The sequence below is a fragment of the Acanthopagrus latus genome, chromosome 7, assembly GCF_904848185.1.
Source record: "Acanthopagrus latus isolate v.2019 chromosome 7, fAcaLat1.1, whole genome shotgun sequence".
NCBI classification, from domain to species: domain Eukaryota; kingdom Metazoa; phylum Chordata; class Actinopteri; order Spariformes; family Sparidae; genus Acanthopagrus; species Acanthopagrus latus.
This window is the reverse complement of record NC_051045.1, coordinates 2,256,569-2,279,457: the sequence shown is the minus strand read 5'-3', so window position 1 is coordinate 2,279,457 and position 22,889 is coordinate 2,256,569. Positions and strand designations below refer to the sequence as shown.

At 44.5% G+C, this 22,889-nt stretch overlaps 1 protein-coding gene across 3 annotated transcripts in view; it reads left to right on the top strand.

The window, feature by feature from the left end:
• lama5 (laminin, alpha 5) overlaps positions 1–22,889 on the top strand; it is a 79,554-nt gene that overhangs the window by 15,211 nt on the left and 41,454 nt on the right. For all 3 annotated transcript variants that reach the window (XM_037105385.1, XM_037105384.1, XM_037105383.1), the window contains exons 3-6: positions 19,472–19,589; positions 21,649–21,767; positions 22,064–22,234; positions 22,622–22,719. In XM_037105385.1, the coding sequence (XP_036961280.1) occupies positions 19,472–19,589; positions 21,649–21,767; positions 22,064–22,234; positions 22,622–22,719 (506 nt within the window). The remainder of the gene's footprint in view (positions 1–19,471; positions 19,590–21,648; positions 21,768–22,063; positions 22,235–22,621; positions 22,720–22,889) is intronic.

The following is a 22,889-nucleotide window of genomic DNA, read 5'->3' as shown; positions in this document are numbered from 1 at the left end:
ATAGGCTGGAATATGAACTACAGCGTGTTGACGATGGATCCGCAAATATTCTTGAAATGATGCCGAGGAAGACGGGGAGAAAAGGATCGTTGTGGTTCGTGTGGACATGGTCTAAGTGTTGGTTCACAGTCGGATCAGCAGCACGAACAACCAGCTCGTATATATAAGTTATATCGCGTTATGTGACTTTATTTCGTCGCTCCATCTCTCATTCAGTCGATGTTCGAGCCTGAATGTGCGACATTGTCGGCTTTAAATGTTGTCATCGCCATTAAAGTCTTCCAGAAAGTGATTTATCTCCGTGCTGACCGTCGTCCTCTTTCTGTTCTCTGACTCAGTCAACCACACGTTTTAATCACATCTTCTAATAGCCTCCCTCTTTCTGTTTCTTAATTCAAGCCCTTTTGTCCTCTTCAGGCTCTCTGGCCGTCACTTCTGAGGGGGTCAACAGTTGCAGTCATTCATCCCTCCCCTCGGCTTCCCTCCGTCATCTGTTAATGACTCGTACTTCTGTCACCATCTACTCATCAGCCTCCCGTTCCTCCGTCCCGTTCTCTTTCAGGGTTAAACGTCGCCTGTGAAACTGTGTCCGCTCGCGCAAACACACAAGCGCTGACAACACAGTGCACATTTTTCAGTCATTCATTATGTGTACTGGGCAGGAAAATGAGCAAAGAGGGGGGGAGAAACAGAGGGAGGGAGACAAATCTGACCTTAATAGGAGTGATTCAGCTTTGAGTGAGGAGAGAGAAAGAGGCAAAAGGGGATAAAGTGGATGTCACGTCGAAAACCAGAATAAAAAAGGAGGGATGACGGATGAATGGAGGCAGGGAGGAGTGGAACGGAGGGGCTGGTAGTCGGAAATAGCCGGCTGATATATTTCAGAGGTCTTTTTATTATTTTTCGCTGCCTGCTTCTGTATGTTGTTGCAGCAGATATGAGAGTGTGTTGATGCTGGCAGGATAATAACACACCCTCGCTTAAAGCTTCAGTCTGGTTTCATGACAAATTAAGATGAAACACAGAAAAGTTATTCAAAGGTTTTTTTTTTTTCACGTTTTGCTTGGAACAAGTCCAAGAGAGACGACGAGAATCTGCCAAATCTGACACTTGACAAATACTTTCAACAATTTTTACGCAGTGTTCTTTTGTTTGATGTTACTTATTGTGATATCTGATAAATCTGATAATTATGATCTCTGTAGTTATTCAGTCAGTTCAGGATCTCTGATCAGCACAACTTTCATCCTGCAACCAAGAACGAAAAGACAAGCATGTCCCGTGTGACGGACGGAGAGAAATCTTAACAAGAAGAAAGAGAAAGTAGAGGGAGGAAGTGGGTGGAGGTGAGACTGTAGGAATTACTGGAGAGGTTAAAACAACAAGGATGGAGCGAGTGGATAGAGGAGGAGGAGGAGGAGGAAGAGGAGGAGGAGGAGGACAGGAAGGAGAGAGGGAAGTAGAGAAGGACTCCAGCTGGGCAACGACAGAAAAAGAAACCATTCATACTCCATCTTTCATAGAAATGTCAAATGTTCTGTGTGTGTGTGTGTATGTGTGATTATCAAAGCAGAGGAAGTGATTATAACAGGGCATGTCCGACTCTTTATGCTGCCCGTCAGTGGTTTGGTTTGTGTGTGTGCGTGTGTGCGTGTGTGTGTGTGTGTGTGTTAACATTTGTGTATGTTCTCTCTTCTTGTCTAAGTGCTGCTGCAGCGATTGTTCTGTTTGGTTTGATTAATTATTCCCCAACAGTCACAACTCTGCAAAATACCTGCTTTGATGATGGTGTGTGTGTGTGTGTGTGTGTGTGTGTGTGTGTGTGTGTGTGTGTGTGTGGTCATGCATGATGTCCGCTCCAACCTGTTGATCTGTCACAGGTCAAAGGTCATTGTCAGACTCTTCGGTTCTGAACTTCCTGCTGCTTTGAACTTCCTGACCACACACACACACACACACACACACACACACACACACACACACACACACACCTGTCCTGTCTTTATCTCCTGTGTATCTCCTCGTGTTTCACCTGTCGGCCTCCTTCCCTCCACCTCCATCACAGGCGGCTGGTTCCTCCCATCCTGCTGCAGTCGGGCAGAGACAGAAACAGTAAATAAAATAATGACGGCCTGGAAACAGAAACTTCAGCAGTGGAAGCAGGAAGACGTTCAGTGATATAAACATTTTAGGAGCCGCAGAGCTGAGAGACTGTGAACAATGCAGCACAAAGACTTCTAGAAACATAGAAACGTGCTAAAGTTTGAAATCATTTTGAAATTTGGACGCTAACTTCTGTTTTATGTTTCTAACAACCTTCTACTAATCCTTAAGTTTTGGAGCGTAGTCAGACTAAGACGATTAGGAGTTGTACTTTGGTAATTCTGCGGTGCGACTGACATTTTTTTTTAACATATTCTACATAAATTAGGCCAGAAGATGATAAACGAATGAATCAATAATGAAAATAAGTTATTTGCAGCCCTGTTTTGTGTCATTTTAAGTTGGATGTTTTTGGATTTTGGACTGTTGATTGGACAAAGTAAGCAGTTTGAAGATGTTACCTTGAAATCATGATGTGCTTTCGCCACCATTTTTGAAGTTTTGTTGTCTAAAAGAGTGAATAATTGACCCGAGTTATTAAAATAGCGGCTACATGCAGCACACGTTCATGTCACTCATGTCCTTGTGCTTCTTCAGCAACTTCTGGGTTCATTCAGATCTTGTTTACCGAGCTGTCGACTTGTGATTTGAGGACAATGTTTTTAACCCTGAGCAGGACCTTCGTGATAAAACAATGGAGGGAACATTTACTCCTCCATCTGGTTCAGACATGTTGGCTCTCTCCTCCGGGTACAGAGCGACCCCGATCGTCATTCAAGCTCGGTCCCATTGTCTTGCGATGTTTGCTCGCCCCTCACAGCCTCCTTTTTGATGCAGCAGTGGTCCCGAGCCCTCCCAGCGACTTAGCATTCAGAAAACTCCTCAATGGGCCCTTTATCACGCCATTGTGTCAGCGAGAGTGTTTGGTCCATTCATAAACACTGCGGAGGACAAACACGGGGGGAAACACTTGGGTGTGAATGGGCGATGAAGTGTCTCAGATCCTTCACAGGGAGACGGAGGAAACGGGAGTCAATGGGAAATTAATTAAAATGTGGGGCTGAGGCTGGTTAATCAGTCACTTGAAGGGCCGGAAAACAAACAGCACACACAGATATAATCCAGATCTACAGAGACGTCCTCCTCTCTTTTTAAAGACTCGTGAGCTCGTCCAAGGACGCGGACAAAACACACAAAATCAGGCAGTGCAGGAATTGACTCGTCAGTCGTTCGGTGTTTGGTATTCAGAGGATGTTTGGCTTCATGAAGGTCTGTGTGAGCTGCTGCTGCTGACACATTCTCAGAGATCAACACCACATCAGACCACAAACACAACTTTAACCTACTTTTACTGTGGGTGAAGTTTGAGTGAGACAGAGAAGTTTGGACTTGTTGTCGTGGAGTTAGTGAAACATTTCGACCTGTAAAGGACATCACCCCCAACACCTCCTTTACACATAGCTTTATTGATTAATGATGAATTAATTGATGAATGTACAGTTTTATCCATTTTATCCAATGCCATGATTAGCTGACATTGATCTCATGCTAGCTGTGTAGCATGAGTTCATGCTTACTGGTTTACACGTCTTATAATAAAGAATTCACCAAACTGGCTTCACGCCTGGTGGGATAAACCTGCTCACTCACATGTCGCCGCGCGTTATCCATCCTGTTTTTGTCTCGATATCGCTCCACGCACATCGACGGACAGAGAATTTGATCCACTCGCGTATTTGTGGCATCATTTCTATCCATCTACAAAGAAATGCACTTCCTCACTTTAAACACCAGGTACAGAGTCGCAAACTGTGTGGAAAAAGTTCCCAAAATCAGATACAAACATTTAAAAATCACGAACACTTTTAGAAACAAACATTATGAGTGTCAGAAAACAGAAATTTCTTTAAACTAAAGACATCCAGGACGTGTTTAGCCTAGCTTGGCGTGAAGACTAATGTTTTGTTCCTGTGGTATCTTATTAGCTAGCAAACTAGTGACCAGTACATCTGAGAATTACCTGGGTTTTATTGTTGTTTATGAAAAAGGGATCACAAAAAAGTCTTTTTGAATATATAATGTGTTGATAAGACATCTTTAGAACTGTTGATGAAGCCATGTTAGCTTAGCTTCCAGTCTTTCTGCTTAGCTAGGCTAAACCGAACATTTCAAACTCAACATGTAAATCACACAATAATATCAGATTTGTGTATCAGCCCTGTAAATCCCACTTTAGTCATGTTGTAGATGTCCAGCTGCAGTGTGTGTGTGTGTGTGTGTGAGGAGTGTGTGCAGACAAAACCCAGACAGAAAAACACTTTCTGTGCCAGCCTCGTCCTCCCTGAAGGACACCAGTGACTTTGAGCCGTTTTCATCCTGTTCTGCCAAGACAGACTAAGAATAGACTCGATGCTAATGTCTGCCCTCTATCACACAATGAGCTCATTTAGTCTGATAACAGAACCGGAGTCAGACGGGACGGATTTAACTCTGGTACTGTGTTTACGGTGTCGACTCACTTTTACACTTTCACATTTAGGCCTCTCTCTGCTGCTGCAGCGAGTCAGTCGGTTAACTTCCATCCTGTTTTGTGGCAGGACTATATTTAAAATCCAGACTGAAATATCAGAGCAACTTTACATGAAATTCAAACACTCGCGGTTCCCGTCAGGATGAACCGGCTGTTCTTTTTATTTGTGGTCTTGAGTCAAATGTCTCGACATCAGCTCAGATGGAATAGTTCTGACTTTGTTTATCGCCAGATGATTTGGCGCCATCATCAGGTCAGATTTGTGTCTTTTATAAAGGGTTTACGATTGAATATTCAGTGTTATATAGCAAACATTAGCACGCTATAAAACTCAAATACATTTGTGGCAAAAGTCAACATTTTACTGTGCACGTCTTAGCATCCTGAGGTTAGCATTTGTTGTTTTGCACAGCCGTTAGCATTCTGTCGTCTCTTAAGTCTTTTTAAGATGTCAGCTCAATTCATATGGACCAGATCCTTTATTTGCTGGTGTTTATCCTTTTAAGTATTGTCATTGTTTTCAGACTTGACGAAATTTATCTTCCATTCACCTCCGGAGTCACAGCTTCCAGCACAAACCTGTTCCAGTCAGGTTAGCGACTGTCAGATTTCGTTAAATGTTGTTAGATTCTGAGGTGCGTCCAACTCTCGGAGGCGATAATTGCATTTGAAATTCAGAAACTCAGACTTCGCAGTTCATCGTCCACTTTCATTATGAGACAAATCTGTGAGAAACAAAAGCTGCTACGTCGACTGGAGTCCAAGATGATTTTTGACTGATGACTTTCGTCGGCTTCAGGTTGTTCCCAGCTAAAGCGGAAAAACTGCTAAATAAATAACTTCATATTCTGTACAAGTTAAGACTGGTATCTTCAGCTGTATTCACCTCATGAGAGCAGCGTTCCCAAAATATTACCGTCACCGTGTTAAAGACGATGATCCTCTTGTGTTACTCTTTCCCATTCCTTCTTTAAAAGTAGCTCGTATGTAGTTTGGCATGAAAACCATCAGCGGCTGATCAGAAATCTTATCCAAATTTCACTTATCGGTGTTTTGCATGACTGGAAGGAGAAAGAAAAGCGCACACACACGATAAAATGTGAAGAAAACGGGACAAAAAGGCGACAGAGTGTGAGCAGCAGGACAAAGAGAGACGGCTGCTCTCGTTAATGTGACAGTAAATATTGGTTTAAACCGGGTCGACTCCAGCAGACTGTTTGAGTTTCTCCTCTTTTCTTGACTTGGTGACTGAAACGACGGCGCAGGAGAGGAAAGAAAGGAGACACACAGAGGAAGTGTTGGTCACTGAGTTTAAAGTTCAACTCGCTTTGAATGTTTTTACTGGTGAACACACACGGAAGTTTAGTGGCGTTCAGGACTTCTCATCTAAATCCTGCGTTTTCAGAGATTTAGTCTAATCCAGAGAAACAAGTTTCAGTGTCTGCTCAGAATCTCAGGGATCAAACCTGTGACTCCTTTTGTTTAATAGGAGTTTTAGCAGGCCAACGTGCTGGTTAAGTGTTAGTTTGAGGTGATGACCTTCATTCTAGTTGTCTCTATTTTTATCTGTTTTTAACAGATCTGCCTTGTTTCCCTTTCTTGACGAGGAAGGACTCTTGTTTTAAAACTGCATCTTATAAACTGGAAAAAATGTCCCTTAAAAGTGACGAAAAGAAGATTTTGTAAGTAAAAAATGTCGATGGACGATGGAAGATTTTCCTAAAACTATCAAATATTTTTCACCGCAGTGCTGTTTTCTTACATGATGGGATTATATTGACTCTAATTCGATATTTTTACGAGGAAATTTAGTCGAGTATATTCAGGAAGATGTAGTTTGTTCACACTGGGATAAAGACGTGAAGTGATGCCAACATGTGTTGATTTTGTGTCATCTGCCGTCATCTGATGGCTTCATCATCTTCTCAGATGACTGAAGACAAACCACTAAACATGTAGAAGCTTTGAAAAATGTCTTTAAGCCAAAACTGTCATATTTACATCATGTTTGTGTTAATTAACGTACGTTATCATGATAAAAAAAAAACACAATATAGCATGTTTAGTTTGTTTAAAATGTACGTTTGACTGAGCGCTACATGACAAACACAGTTATGTTTCTTCTTTATCTTGGCGTTGTGATCGACAGCTTAGCTCCAAGTTATCTTAGATGTTCCTCAGTGTTGAGTCACAGTCGGCCTTTATTCCTGGATTATCCTGCCGAGTTTTTGTGTGGCGGCGCCATCGCTGTGGCTTTGTATCGCTCTGATTCAGGTCTTACAGTCGTGTAGCTGCAGGAATGTCTTCCTCCTCGTGCAAACAGAGGAGTGGAGGAGGAGGAGGAGGAGGAGGAGGACGGAGAAGAGTCGATAGAGAGAGCAGGAGGGGAGGACAGCAAACAGAAGGGAGTGTTTTCCCATAGTTAAGTCATAAAACGGTGAATGGGAGTTGAAGGGAGGTGCCTGCTAACGTTGCGTGTGTGTGTTGTGGGGGTTGACCTGTTTGACTCACAGTCAGGTGTGTGACCTGGACTGGTAGTTCAGCCCGATTGTGAATTCAGATGCAGTGATTTTAAGGCCGTCCAGCAGGTGATGTAGAACCGAGCCACCGAGATCGGAAGCGTGACTTTAAATCTCCAGCTGATCTTTCAGATAATAAACTGTGTTCTCCTCTGGTGGCTCAAAAGAAACAGAGAATAGTGTGTGTTTACAGAGGTGTGTGTGTGTGTGTGTGTGTGTGTGTGTGTGTCCAGCTCAGCCAGCAGTTAACAGTCTGTTGATGAAGCTTAGTCAGAGTTCAGAGACTGTGACTGACCGGCCGACGCGCTCCGCAGGGCAAAGCGCACATTTAAAACCTCATCACACGCTGAGAGAAACTGAGGCGACCAGCTGAGAGAGAGGGCGTGTGTGTGTGTGTGTGTGTGTGTGTGTGTGTGTGTGTGTGTGTGTGTGTGTGTGTGTGTGTGTGTCTGTTTCTCTGAGCTCTACACTTGCTCCTTGTCACGTATCAATCAGTCTTTTGTCGTTTTGGACACGACGTTAATGATTCTCCATCAGCTGCCGGCGAGGCGAAGGACTGAACTCGTGACCTCGTGAACACCAGCAGGATCGTCGCACCATCAAAGCAGACGGGACGCAGAGCTGAAGCAACTGGGACTGGTTCAACTGGAGCCGACAGCTGCGGAGCCTCAGCACTCCCAGTCACCATTAACATGCTGCTGTACAGTGTGACATACTGGGAATATCTGACATGGTACAGAACATTTCTGTCTGGCAGCCCGTCTGTGTGATGGACACCGTGTGCACACAGGAAGATGTCTTACTGATATCTGTGCAGGAAGAGTCTTTTTTTTTATTTTAACAAAACATTAAAACGTGGATGAGATAATTCCACAGTTAACAAACATAAACACATTTTCTATGACGAAGTTCTAGTGGAATTATCCCTGAAAACGAGCAGGATTCTGGTGCAGAAGTTGGGAAAAGTCATGTAAACATGTTAGTCCGACTGAAATCGTGCTAAAACAAATTTCTGAAAGTTGCACCCAGATAACGCGTTTTGAAGTCGATTAACAGACCTGAACTTGCTTCGGCACCACAGTGTCGCCGGGCATTGACCCAGAAGTCGTCCATCGCATAAATCCTGGAAAAACAAAAGAAGAAGAAGAAGACGACGGCGGTATCAGAGCAAGAAATGCACATTTTTGGCCCGACGAGGAAACACAGTTTATGTTGTCTCCGCTGAGTGTGCAGCCCGGTTGGTATGTGAAGGTCAACTGGATGAAGGTCCAGTAGCAACCAGCTGAAACGGTGCATATCACCACCGACCTGGTGTCCTGATCGAGCTGAGACCGTAGCTCGGCTGAAAGTATGTGTGGAAACATACAGACTGCAAAATCTGACAAAGTGGCTTAACTTAGTAGACTAATAATTTAAACTTTGTAGCTCATGCAACTTAAAATAAACAGTCTGCTTTTCTTAGTAAAGTCAACCTTGTAAAGTTACTTTGTACGTCTAGTTGGTTGTTTCTTGACATAAAGGAGGAGGAGGTGGTGACTTTCCAACAGTCACAGGAGGGAAAACGCAGATGCAATCAAGAGCAGTACCAATGGCTGCATACCATTTAGTTTATCCACCTCCAGAGCCCCTTGCGTTGTGCGTGCACGCTCCCTGGCATTAAATGTGACAGAGCGATTGATGTAAATCAGTCACACCTGTGTCTCTGCTGCATGTCAGCATGTGGAAGCAGGTCTGTTCGATACGTCCGTCATCCCGAGGTCTCAGGATCTGTGTCGACCCCGAACAAGACACTGACTCCCCATCAGCTCCCTGACCTTTGACCTCTCTGAGGAAGAAGACGGCTTGAACTTATTGACAGCATGAGTGTTCTGCAGACTCCCGTTCTCTCCTCCTCCATCGCTCTCCTCATTAGGACAAGCTGAACGTCTTATCTCCCTTATCTCTCCTCCTCCTCCGTCCTCCTGCTCCGCACTAATTATGGGATTTGCCTCAGCTGTCCGTTATAATAAGAGACGGAGGGAAGACATGAAAGGGAGGCGAAGAGCATCTGGAACGTGGAGAGAGTCGAGGTCACAGGAGAGGAAACCTCCCCTCCGTCTCCTCCTGTCCTCCCTCTCTGGGCTGTTTTATCAGTTTTGCTGATTTGTCTCTCCTCTCCGCTCACTCTCCCAGGTGAGTTAGAGTTTTGAATGGCCTGTCAGGCTGCAGCATGTCAGCCGAGTTTCATCTGTGAGCTGCAGCGTTATCTTATCACGCTGACGGATTCTTCAAAAATCCCGAGCGCTCAAATTGCGTTAACGTGTTGCTTCTGCAGTTTTAATGATCAGTGTGTCAGGTGAGACGTCTCATCGAGATTTCACCAAACTTGACTTGAGCGATTCGCCGGTTCAACAGTTCAGCTGCTGAAGAAGTAAAAAAGGAGTTGAAGTCTGAATAAAAGTCTGCAAATGTTAGTGGACAGATTCTTATGATTAGGGAGGTAAAGCCTCCGTGGAGAGAGAGAGAGGATGAGGATGGTAATAGTCGAGGACATGATGAGGGGTAATTTGTCCTGGAATGTCTAAATCCTGTTTCTCACCTCCTTTATACCCACAATCCTTCAGTCCTGAACCAGCAGAGGACTCGTTATTACAAACACACGTTTGTGTTCCTGCTTGCTGTCCTCCATTATCAGCTGATCCGTCAGGGAGTTCGGAGGGAAGCCGGCTAACGTAACCTGAATAAAACTTGATCTCGTTCATCAGCAACTCCCACAATGCAACACCTGCATTTTGTTTTGTTTTGCAGAAATCACACAGCTTGCAGTGAACCTAAACCTGAAGCTGCCAGCGTGCATCTCCAGCTTCAGATTAGGGAGTTTCTGAAACAGACACTGACATTCACACCTGCTTCATGTCGTGATAAGCCGGCTGTGTGTCTGTCTCCCTTCTTGAGTTTGTTACACGACTGTTTCTGTCAGTCGAAACAGTACGAAGGTCATCAGGAGTTGACGGTCTGAAAACCTGCACCACAATCCCCTCGTTTAAACGATGTTTTCTGCCTTCAGATGTCGTTGTTTTTAACAGTTGTAAAGAATAAACCCGGGACTCTAAAACCTCGAACGGCTCTTTGAAGAATCAGCTTTTATTGGCCGTGTATGTTTGGGCACACGAGGAATTTGACTCTGAGGCAAAAGACCGGACAAAATGTCCTCACTTTACAAAAATGTCCTCACTCAAGGTCTGAAACACACAAAGATAGAAACACACACACACACACACACACACACACACACACACACACACACTCTGTGCAGGAGTTTCCACATCCTGGGGGGATGTTGAACTGTCAGACAGAGTCGTGGAACAAGGCATCAATCTGCAGAAGCACCCGGAGGATAAACTGTTCCTCCAGGCCTCTTCTATCTGTTTCACCTCCCACCCCTCCTCTTTACTCTGCGACTAATCTCTCCTTCATCACCTTTCTCTCCTTCTCTTTCTCTTTTTTTTCATGCTAAGGCTGTCAGCCGCATTTGAAGCAGCTAATTTTTAGGTTTATTCAGTTGTCGCTGTCAGCGCTCGCACCTCGTCTCCAGATGATAAAACAGTCGCTCTCGGATGTTTTATAATTCAGGTTTTTGTTCACAGTTTTCTCGTCAAACTGCGTCGTCTGATCTTGAAATAAAAGGTTGATGTGCATTTAATGTGATGATGGATGTAGAGCTGCAACATTCATTTGAATTTCTCTGATTCCAGCTTCTTGAATGACAATATTTCCTGGTTTCTTTGTCGCCTCTATGACAATAAAAAGACTGAATATCTTAAAAATGAAACAAAACATTTGGGGGCATCATTTATGTTGTTTTTGCCTGATTTCCAGCTGTTTCTTACATTTAATAGACTAACAAACTAGTTGATTAATCGTGAAAACAATCAACAGCTTAAAGAATGTTGACTATGATTGTTTGTCACTGAATTTAATCCCCGAAATTAAATCACGGGACGATGGAAAGAATGAAAATGTGCTAAAATCTTTCATTCTCTCGACTCTGATAGCTTCTAATTAACATGCAAAATATTAAATATCCACCTAGACAACAGGAGCGATGAAGGAGTGATCCCTCTCTGCCTCGCTCTCTTCCTCCCCTCCCTGCCGCCTCGATAAGTTTTCTCTGAGAAGACGCCTCAGTCGGTCTTTCCACGACGGGAGTCGTCTCCCTTATCTCTTATCCGTCTCCTCCACCGTCTCCTCCTCGGCTTCACGTCTGCTTTTTCCTCTCTCACTATCTCCACCGCTCTCCTCGTTGTCTTCTCCTCTTCGTCTCCTCCTCTTCGTCTCCTCTCTGACACCTTCTCTCCTCTTCAGTGCAACGCCGGGAAGTCTTAAACATTCCCAGGACATCACAGACACGAGGGCAGAAACCTGGATGTTTCTTGATCTTTTTATAATTCTGTCCTTATTGCAAAGCTAATGCTACGCTAGTGTAACTTAATTAGCCTTTAGCATAGAGCATTAGCAACTGCAGGAGTGCTTTTTCTCTCAAAGGTACAACAGCTGTGACCTGTTTTCTCAAGTTATTACAACTTTATATCTTGTAATTTGGACTTTTAATTGAATGAAGTTGATGTTTTCTCATAAGTAGGAGACAAAGACACAGTTCACTTGGTGGAAAACTGGTTTAAAAGTTACAGTTATGTAGTTTTTGAAGTCAAAGTTAGAAGATAACTTGTCGTGGAGGTTTTAAACCAAATTGCTGGATTGTGGGATCTTGTCATTCCATGTTTTTTCTTCCCGCGGGAAGTCAGTAATTTTGACTTCCTGCCGTCTCTGGAGCTCAGCGCCTCACCGAGTCTTAACCCAGCTTCTCTCCTCGTGCCCTGACTTGTCAGAGGGGGTATATATGGGGTATGTGCAGAGAGGCTTTTCCCTCTGCAAACTAGCGTGAAGATGTAAAGATGAAGAGAGACGGTCTGTAATCTTTACATTTCTGAAGTGTTTCAGAAACACTGAGATCAGCGGCTGAGCGTGTCCGGACCGGCTGCGTGGACGTGTTGGTGTCTCTCTGCATCTGCAGCCGGCGGGCGGCGAGAAAATGCCACCTGGAGGAAAGTGTGTGGTCGGCACATCGAGGTGGTTGTTGGGAACATCGCAGGCTGTTATTAGGTTGTCTGAAAGTGTCGGTCGGTGTTTTCTCCTTTTTTCATTTACAGACGTAGAGATAATGTGCAGTTTCAGGCGACACACACAAAAAAAGAGTCATGAAGTCGACCTGGTGGATGCTAATTAGTTCACAAGATCGTGTTTCAAAGTCAGAAATGTTTAGTTAACGTCTCTTTTCATGGTTTTAGCAGCAGTTAATTGGAGGAACTTACAGGAGGATTACAGGTGAGTTCACCTCCTCTCACCTGGATAACTCACACTCAGACCAGGCTTATCTCTCTCTGACAGGTCAAATCTGTCAGGACTATGTGTCTTTTCATGAATTGATTAATGGGGGAAATAATGAACAATGCAGAACCGTAAGTGTGCGATATTTTATTATTTCACACCTGTTTATACGATTCTTCACGTGTTTCTGCCTTCACACGCTGTCAGGTGACACTCTTAGCTGCACGTTATCGCCATTAAACTGCCTCAGAATCAGTATCCAGCACTAGTAAACCTCTCAGTCTGTGCTGGAGGTCGAATCACCTGTTGGTGGGAAAAGTCAGAGCTGCCGTGCTGCTTCTCTGCCCCTTATAACTCAACAAGACACGTTTAAAGAGGCGTCTCGTTTTAAACGGTGAAACCTTAAACTGTCAGAAAATGTTCTCAGTGAAATCTTAGAGGACAGAGAGCGAGTGAGGGATAGAGAGAGTCTTTCCCCTTCAGGAATCCTGGGCAGGAATTCTGTCTTGGAATTCTGGAGGAAGAGTAGACGGACATTCCCGAACCCCTGGAGAGAGAGAGAGACATGAAGGGACGGTGTAGCCCAGCGTCGCTACAGGCCTGTGTAGTGTCTTCATATCAGCTGAGGGAAACATCCTGACATCTGTCGTGTCTTCAGACCGTCCTCACGAGGGAAACGACACGTTCACTCATTTATTTTAACACCTAAAAACCTCTCTTGCAATTCCAAAATAAACCTGTGTGACGTCTGACTGGAAGTGCAAAGAAGATCGTCGATCTGGTGCTGATGATGTTGTGCTGAACAAGATCCCGAGAGTTTGATGGAGTGAACGAAGGAAAGCGAGAGAGAGAGAGAGAGAGAGAGAGAGAGATGGAAAGGGAGGTGTAGATGAGTCTGTCGGGGGAGGATTAGGAAAAAGGAAAGAGAGGTACAAGAGGAGACGCTGAGATTGACTTGGAATGTCAGGAATGACCTTCGTTCTCTGGGAGCCGCTCGAGCCGCCCAGCGCACACACTCTAAACTGTGTGTGTGTGTGTGTGTTTGTGTGTGTGTGATCAGAGCAGCTGCTGCTCAGCCTGGCACCACTGGATCTGTCTGCAGAGACGGAGTGAGACAGATTACACACCGACTGACAGATAATGAGAGTCAGTCAGTGGAAACAACTTGAAGGATTATCGTCTCACACGGACGGTGTCGTTGAGGTTTCTTTTTTGTGTCCTGTGAAGGAGAATCGGACAAATTACATTCAGCAGACTTGTTAAAGATGTGTAATGATCTGACTGGATGAGGTCTGGAGCGCTCACAGTTTAAGCTTTTCAACAATGTGCAATTTGTCATAATGTCTGTTCTCCTGACTGACTGTGGCCTCCGTCTGTTCACACTCTTTACGTCAGGGCTTCTGTTTGAGCTACGTGAAACAAGAAAGATTTTCTTTTTCAAGACTATTTCAGTCAATTTGTTTGTGTTTACTCGAGGCAGAAAGTTTGTCCTCAATCATCACATTTGTTCTGCTATTCATCCAGCTTCCAACCCAACAAAAAAACAACATTTTAACCCAGGAATGAACAGCTGATTTGATCGAGCAGAGAGACTCAGCTCTCTCTCAGTGAGTCGAGTAAAGAATCATGTTTTGATCATGTTGTGATCTTGTATTTGGGCTGCGACTGTCAATTACTTCATGAGTGATTTGTTTCCTAGTCTATAAAATGTCATAAATAATAGAAAATGACTCATCATCAACTCCCAAAAGCCCAAGAAAGCGTCTTGAAAACCCAGAGAAACCTAAATGTAGAGTGACAAAGAATCAAAATCAAAATCTTCAGCTGATCCTATCAGAATCCTCCCGTCGTTCACCAGATGTTTGATGAAAATCACGTTAAATGAAAACTCCTGGTGCCACGTACGCTGAGCGCTGTGCGTTCAGTATATCATGCTTTATTAAAACAATCTTCCAGTGGAGGCGGATTCAGTTATAACTGCGGAATGATCCTTTAAACCTCTCACACACTGACAGATGCAGCTGCAGCTCTGCTCTGCTGTACAACATCAGTCCTGTCTCTTATCTCACACACACACACACACACACACACACACACACACACTCTTGCTCTTGACGACCTCAAGACGCCAGAATAATCCGCCCATCCGCCGGGTCTTAATGTAAAGAGATACACACACACACACACACACACAGCAGAACATGTGTTACTGCAGCAGTGTGTCAGCTGTGATTAAAGCTCAGTTCTGGACTGATCCCGGTCCATTCAGAGTCCAGTTATTCAGTTTTGCTGACTGTGTATCTGGTAGATATGATCAGCCGTTAACTTTTAAGGTTAATTAAACAGATTTCTGTTGGTTTTAGCTTCTCAAACATAAATAATTCCCACTGGGATGAGACAATATTTGAACAATTAATGAACAGAAAATGAATTAAAATATGCATAATTGATGATCACTCTTAAGTCGGAGTTCACCTGCTAGATTTCCTGAAGGCTGCAGCACAAAAACAGACAAAACTCTTATTATCTTCCTCCTCCTCCTCCTCCTCCTCCTCCTCCTCCTCCTCCTCCTCCTCCTCCTCCTCCTCCTCCTGTCATCAGAACCAGCCTTCAGGTGTTTGATCCTCCGCACAGTCGTGATTTATTTACACTCGTTAGATAGATTTCTGTAATAATAGTAGTTTCAGATTTTAAATGACTCTCTGATTTTATTTGGGTAATTGCAGCTGTCCCTCAGAGGCCAGTTTGCCTCCGAGGGACAGAGCAGTTTTTATTAGATTCTGACGGTGATCCAGATGTGGAATTCTTTCAGCCATCACATCTGTACGAACTCCTGCTGAACGTCTGCGGCCATTAACACAACTGACATGATAATGACATGATGAAGTGTAATGGCTCCCTCCGTCATCCCTCCATCCGTCATCCCTCCCTTCCTCATCTCTACGTCCATCATATCTTCATCCCTCCCTCCTCCATCCTTCATCCCTCTCTCCTTCATCCCTCCATCCTTCATCCCTCCTTCATCCCTCCCTCCTCCATCCTTCATCCCTCCTTCATCCCTCCTCCGTCCATCCCTTGCTCCCTTTGTTGTGTGTCTCCAGTCTTATCTCCATGGTTACCTGATTCACCGGGAATGTGGTGCCACCAAGGAATGTGTACAATTATTAAACCAGCCAGGGGCCAGAAACACACACACACACACACACACACACACACACACACACACCTGCATTCCTCTGACATATACACACATACAGTACACTGTATGGGGCATGTACGTTATTTCTTAGGCGTGAGTTAATGTCACTGCACACCATCAGCAGCTCATAGCAGGACTGAATCTGTTCAGGTCGTTTTCAGTATCACAGCTGTCCTGTAAGGTGAAATGATGACGTAGAACACTTGTTCCGGCACAGCGTCGACCTGTGTGTAGGAGACCAGGTGGTCACGTGTCCGTCAGAGAGAGACGGAGCTTCGACTTCAACTCTGACTCCTAACTCTCAAAAGTTTTTCTTTTTTTTTGTATTTGCTTCCTCTCCTTTCCACTTTTCTTCCAGCGTCTTTTTCTTTTCTGATTCTCTTCATCGCGATTCTCTCCCGCCGCTCGTTTGACCTGTTGCTGGCTGGCTGCCCGTCGCCACGGTAACAACAGCAGCAGCTGTCTGATTGATGGGATCGACAGGCAATTCAGACGGGCTGACCTGGGAGGCCGCCGCTAATCCATAAATCCTGTGGAGGTGTGTGTGTGTGTGTGTGTGTGTGTGTGTGTGTGTGTGTGTGTGTGTGTGTGTGTGTGTGTGTGAGTGTGAGAAAAAAGAAGGGTCAGCAAAACCTTTTGTTGAGTGTGTGTGTGTGTGTGTGTGTGTGTGTGTGTGTGTGTCAACCAGGCAACAGACTGACCCCCACAGAGAGCTGGAGACACACAGCTGAGAGACACAAAGTTGTGCAATGTTTTTTGTTTTTTGTTTTGTTTTTTAGAATGAATTCAGATTTTGTGTTCTTGTTCTTTACGTGGACGTTTCTGTTTTTCTGTCCTTCCGCTCCACGATGATTTGGAGGTGATATGGTGGCTAGAATAAGTTCCATCAACGTTACTCAGACAGAAATCATCTTGATTATCTCGCCATGGTGAGCTGTAAACATCTGGGTTAATGTTAGAGTGCATTATTCAGCTGTTTTCAGTGGTTTAACTGCTTCACTTCTTTGAAATAGATCTTAATATTGAGGTTTGTAAATTCAGCTCAGAGGTTTATAAGGTTATCTTGAGTCGATGGGCTACGACTCCACTGAATCAGAGCCAAAGTTTTGAATTTTATCAGTAATCTGACAAAAAAATCGAACTGGAAAAAGGCTGAATATCAGTGCTGATTGTCGGACCCATTTTTCTTCGTCTGCCAGTCGATCCTGAACATCCAGAGTCACAGCGTTCTGAATCGGAGGCTGAAGTTCAGAGCAGATCACCTGACGTCCCTGCATGTTCAGTCGTGTGTTTCCAGTTAGAAAACATCTTTTTCGGTTCAAAGGAGCCGGCTCTGAACTTCAGCTCGCTCCCCGAGCAGGTCAAACTTTAACCCTGGAATCAGAGGAATGCTTCTGGATTTTTCCCTTTTCAATATCTGTGGCCCCCGAGGGACGTGTAGAGGCCTCGCTTCCAGTTTCCTGTCCTTTAAATCTCTTTCAGACATACACACAGTATATGCTTCTACACACCCTGAGGCTTTTTATTTGTGTTTGAAGTAGACGGAGGTTTCTTCTACTGGTCAGTATAAATATTTCTGAAGACTTTCTTTCTGTCCAGAAGGTGTAATAAATATGCTGACGTGCGAGCAGAGCGGAGGAATGAAACGCAGCTTTAATGATTTGATAACACGAGACAAAAAACACTGTTCTCTGTTTGTGTTGTTTGAGAAATGATGTTGTGATGTTGTCTGGCGGAGAAGCGGGGGGATGATGGGTCGGACAGATGGAGACGGACGGATGAACTCGAGTCTCTTCTGTTAACAGAGAAAAGACGACATCCCTCATTCATCAGCCCTGAAACACACACTCACTGGCATTCCCCAGTGATGGAGTAGTACAGGTCTTTGTGTGGACGTCTGTGTGTGTGTGTGTGTGTGTGTGTTGTCATCACCTTTGTCAGAGCCGTCTGTCAGAAGCAGGAAGTCCGGAGATCACAGGTCGACCTGGAGTGATGGATGATCAAAGAGTGTGTGAGTGTGTGTTCTCTGCCAGCGAGACAACGACCAGCTGAATGCTGAACGTGTCCGAGCGCGACGGGGAAAGACGGGTTCGATCTGCCCGAGTGTCGGTCTGTGTGTCGACCGTGTCGCCACTCTGGCAACACAATCTGACACTCATCATCTGCTAACAAGAGCAGGGAGCGTCTCTGAATGAACAGAGACACAACTACACTTTCAATGAATCACCAGTCGACATGTTGCACTGTGCATGTGAATGTCAAGGCTGCAGAAACACGTTCAGAAACATTGTAAGTTCAGTTTTCTCTGTGACGAAAGAACTGACGCTCCAGAAAATTCAGTTCGTCTGGACACAAACGCACCAACTGGACTTAAATCTCTAAATTAAACACTTTGAATAAGTTACTGATAACATTAGTAAGCCATGATACTGACAGGAAAACAGAACCACAAAGTTCTTGATTCCTTCTTGTCTCCTCACGCTTCCTGTCCATCTCTGTAGACGTCAACTTTCAAATTAAAAGCCTAAAAATGCCTGAAGCAAATTCTTCATATCCCTGAAATATGTCTTGTTCCAGTGATTCCTCTCTTTGGCTCCGATGGTGTCACTGAACGTTTCTTCTGTAGAAAAGTTCATGAACTGATCCGACACCAGGTTAAAGCTGAGGTGCTGAAAAAAAAGGTTTATTTTTGTACCTTTTTATTCAAGATTTGATGGTGAAGACGTGACAGGAAGTGAGAACAGAGAGAGAGAGAGAGAGAAGGTGAAACAGAAATCTCTGATTGGACTCGAAACCAGAAAGAACCAAACACATAAATAATCACTTCGTCTGTACTGAGCCTTGACTTCAGGAGTTGTTATTACGTATCGTGGGATCAATGAAAATATTGCCATCACATGTTTTTACTTATATATACTTTAAACACTCGCTGTCATCACTCGCTCACACACACAGACGAGGTGTAGCAAACAGAGCTGATCGTGGTCACTTATAATGTGATTACATGCGTCAGCGTGTTATTTCATCGGTTCTTTTTCAACCCGGGGAAGCGATTTCAAGGTCCGACAGACAAAACAGTGCAGCTGAACTCGTCTCTGTGCCCGTGAGAGCAGTTTGTCATCGCTGCCTGACCGGCTGCAGGAAATGAATGAGGGATGACAAATGAAAGAGAGAAAAGGCTGCAGACTGAAACCAGAGAGGTGTGATGGAGGGACACCTGGCGCTGGTTAGTGACGGGCATCAGCTCTGATGGTAACTGGTGACCCGACATGACGACGAGTCGATGGTTCTGACACGACGTCTCTCAGGAGGCTCGCAGGTCGAGTCTTCAGGTCGATGCTTTTTCTTTTTCACCACAGCTGTCTGTTGTCTCTGCAAACGTCGACCGTCCTCTTCCTTTTCATTTCCTTTAATTACCATTCGTTGCTTCTTCTTTCCTTTCCTTTCCTTTCCTTTCCTTTCCTTTCCTTTCCTTTCCTTTCCTTTCCTTTCTATAATAGACCAAATTGATAGAATAGTCAAAAAATGAATCAGCAGGTTATTTAACAAGAGCTACACTGATGAGAAAAGAAGCACTGGGACCAGAATGTTTATGGATCTGAACGTATCTGTGCTGTTGATGGATGTTTCAAGTTATCTGTGAAGCTGCACTGAGCAGAACTTTTCAGAATCGACCCAAACACGGTGAACGATGTTAGAAAATGACTTTTAATGTGAAATGTTCTTCCTCTCTGTGTCTCTGTGTCTCTGCAGCTCTTCCATGTCGCCTACGTGTTGATCAAGTTCGCCAACTCTCCCCGTCCGGACCTCTGGGTTCTGGAGAGGTCCGTCGACTTCGGGCAGACCTACCAACCCTGGCAGTACTTCGCCTGTGAGTAGATGTGTTCACCTACACAGCACAGATGTGTGTGTGAGTCCAGATGTGACTGGGACCAAACGGAGTCAGATTCCATCAGCATCACTTCATGCTTTCCTAACGTCCCCGAGGCTGCGGCTCCATTCTCCCTCTAATCTCACAGCCCCGGGGGGGGAAGGCGGCTGATTGGTTGGATCGTTCGTTGGTCAGGTCGGGGGCTCTAGCATTACATCATGGAGCTGCCAGCTGATTGGCTGTGGCAGCTGTCAGTTCAGGTGGGCTGCAGGGGGAATTCCAGGCATGACTGGCAACAGGTCGCAGCTTGATGTTCACCTGAGTGAAAGAGCAGGAGGCAGAGGGGGTTTGGGTCTGCCTCACCTGTGTGTGTGTGTGTGTGTGTGTGTGTGTGTGTGTGTGTTCCCATATAATGACCTGCCATTAATTAGCATTATTGACAGCCGCTCCAGGTGTCCGTCACAGCACGGTAATGAACTTTTGACAGCGGGCCTCAGTTTTAATCCGACAGAACTGCGGAGCCCGGTGCAAACACGGCTGCAGGTGCTGTTATAAACTCACCGTCTGTTTGTTTAATGCTGTTCAAACCAGAGCGGGGAGCCGGCAAGTCGCTGCAGATCTTAAATTCCCTCGTCCATATAATGAAGGATATGGCCGAACTCTCAAAGAAGTATTTACTTCAGTGTTTGTTCTTATCAGTAACTGTGGTGGAACGTCTTGTAACCTTGTTCAGAAAGGTGCAACATAAACAAAGTTATTATTAAATGATTACATGACCAGAGAATATTACGGGAGGTCAAAATTTCTCACCCTAGAATCTTTCTCATCTGGTTACTGGACTTTCCATGGACTGACACTGGCCATCAACAGCTGAGCTTTCCTTTCCTTTCCTTTCCTTTCCTTTCCTTTCCTTTCCTTTCCTTTCCTTTCCTTTCCTTTCCTTTCCTTTTCTTCTTTTCCTTTCCTTTCCTTTCTTACACCTTTACTGTCTTGTTGTCCCTTTCATTGCATTTCTCCTGTCCTTTCCTGTCCCATCTTTAACTTTCTTGCTTTCATATTTTTCCTTTCCTTTCCTTTCCTTTCCTTTCCTTTCCTTTCCTCTCCTTTCTTACAAATTTACTTTGTTGTTGTCCCTTTCATTGCATTTCCTCTCCTGTCCTGTCCTCTTCTTTTCCTTTCCTTTCCTTTTCTTTTCTTTCCATTCCTTTTCTTTCCTTTCCTTTTCTTTTCTTTTCTTTCCTTTCCTTTCCTTTCCTTTCCTTTCCTTTCCTTTCCTTTCCTTTCCTTTCCTCTCCTTTCTTACAAATTTACTTTGTTGTTGTCCCTTTCATTGCATTTCCTCTCCTGTCCTGTCCTCTTCTTTTCCTTTCCTTTCCTTTTCTTTCCATTCCTTTCCTTTCCTTTCCTTTCCTTTTCTTTTCTTTCCTTTCCTTTCCTTTCCTTTCCTTTCCTTGCCTTGCCTTTCCTTTCTAACACCTGTACTTTCAGCCCGAGTCTGCACCACCACATGAGCTCGATCTGAACCAGTTCACAGTCGGTCCTCTGGTGCCAGAACAGGTCCGAGTGTGCTGTGACTGTGTGTGTGTGTGTGTGTGTGTGTGTGTGTGTGTGTGTGTGTGTGTGTGTGTGTGTGTGTGGTGAAGCTGTAAATCTCAGAGTTATTTGGCAGTTTTAGTTTGAGCTGCTGCAGCTGTTACAAACACACTATAACAAAGTTGGATCTGACATTATAAAATCACTGTCCCTCCTCGTCTTTGTCTTCTTCTCTTCCTCCGTCTCGAGGACAAATCTGAGATACAGTGAAACTATTTCGTGTCTTCATAGAGAAACAATGTGATTTAAATGAGCTGAAGTTTCAAACTGTCAGACGCACTTTAACAGTTGAGTTACTCCCTGATGAATCCAGCTGTTGCAAGGCTGAAAAACGCTGCTGAGTTATATTTAAAAAATACCATCCTTTAATTATCACACTGAGACGCATCATTAAAATACTACAAGTCGCTAACCTGTTACCTCTATCTGTGTGTGTGTGTGTGTGTGTGTGTGTGTGTGTGTGTAGCCTCTAAGAGAGACTGCATCGAGCGTTTTGGACAGCAGACCATCGAGAGGATCAACAGCGACAACGACGTCATCTGCACCTCCGAATACTCGCGTATCGTCCCGCTGGAGAACGGAGAGGTGAGCGAGTGTCACAGCGAGAAATACAAAAACTTTAATGTCAATCACGTCCTCCAACATCTGCAACATCTGCCATGATCTGTTTTTTATCCTCAAGATGTCTCTTCAAAAGAGTCTCCAAAGTTGTTTTCACACATAATTTTTCATTTTCTGTTTTGTTCCTGAGTCATTTATCATTTTTTTTGATTTGGTTGATCTCATCCGTCTGATGCGTGCAGGACTTTCCCAGGTTGTAATGTTTATACTTCAACACTCGTCTGTTAGCTGACGAAGCCTTTTGTCTTCCTGACCTGAAGATCGTGGTGTCTTTGGTGAACGGTCGGCCCGGAGCGATGAACTTCTCCTACTCTCCGGTTCTGAGGGATTTCACCAAGGCCACCAACATCAGGCTTCGCTTCCTGAGGACCAACACGCTGCTCGGACACCTGATGGGCAAAGCGCTGCGTGACCCCACCGTCACCCGCAGGGTGAGACGATGACACGGAGAGACTGAACAGAATATCAGTCTAGTTAGATTATGTGTTATGGTTAAATAAGTTTTATGGCTATAGAATTACATCTTTCACGTCTTTCATGTCGTTCAGCAATGAGCTGGAAACAACACGTGTACGTTAGCTTAGCACGATGTCACTGTCTAACCACTAATTGTTGTTTTTGAAGATTTACATTTGCTCTCTAATTAAGAAAATTAGATTAGTTAGATTAGTGGTTGGGAGATTTGAACCTTTTGGTCACAGGCGAGCTGTCACCTGCTGCCTCTAACGCCTCCATACATGAGAGCAGGATTACTTTAGCTAAAACGTTCTGTATTATTACGTGACGCTAATAACTCAAATTGTGTATTTATGTTGCAGTATTACTACAGTATCAAAGACATCAGTATCGGAGGACGCTGTGTGTGTAACGGACACGCCGAGGCCTGCAACGCCGAGGACCCCATCGACCCGTACAAGTAAGACTCAAAGATTAACCAGAGGATCAATGAGGGAAGATGAGAGTCAGACTGAACCAGCATGACTCACAGACCTGCAGCAGACCAACACTGTTTTGACTGGATTCTGTAGTACAGCTGTGTGTGTGTGTGTGTGTGTGTGTGTGTGTGTGTGTGTGTGTGTGTTTGTG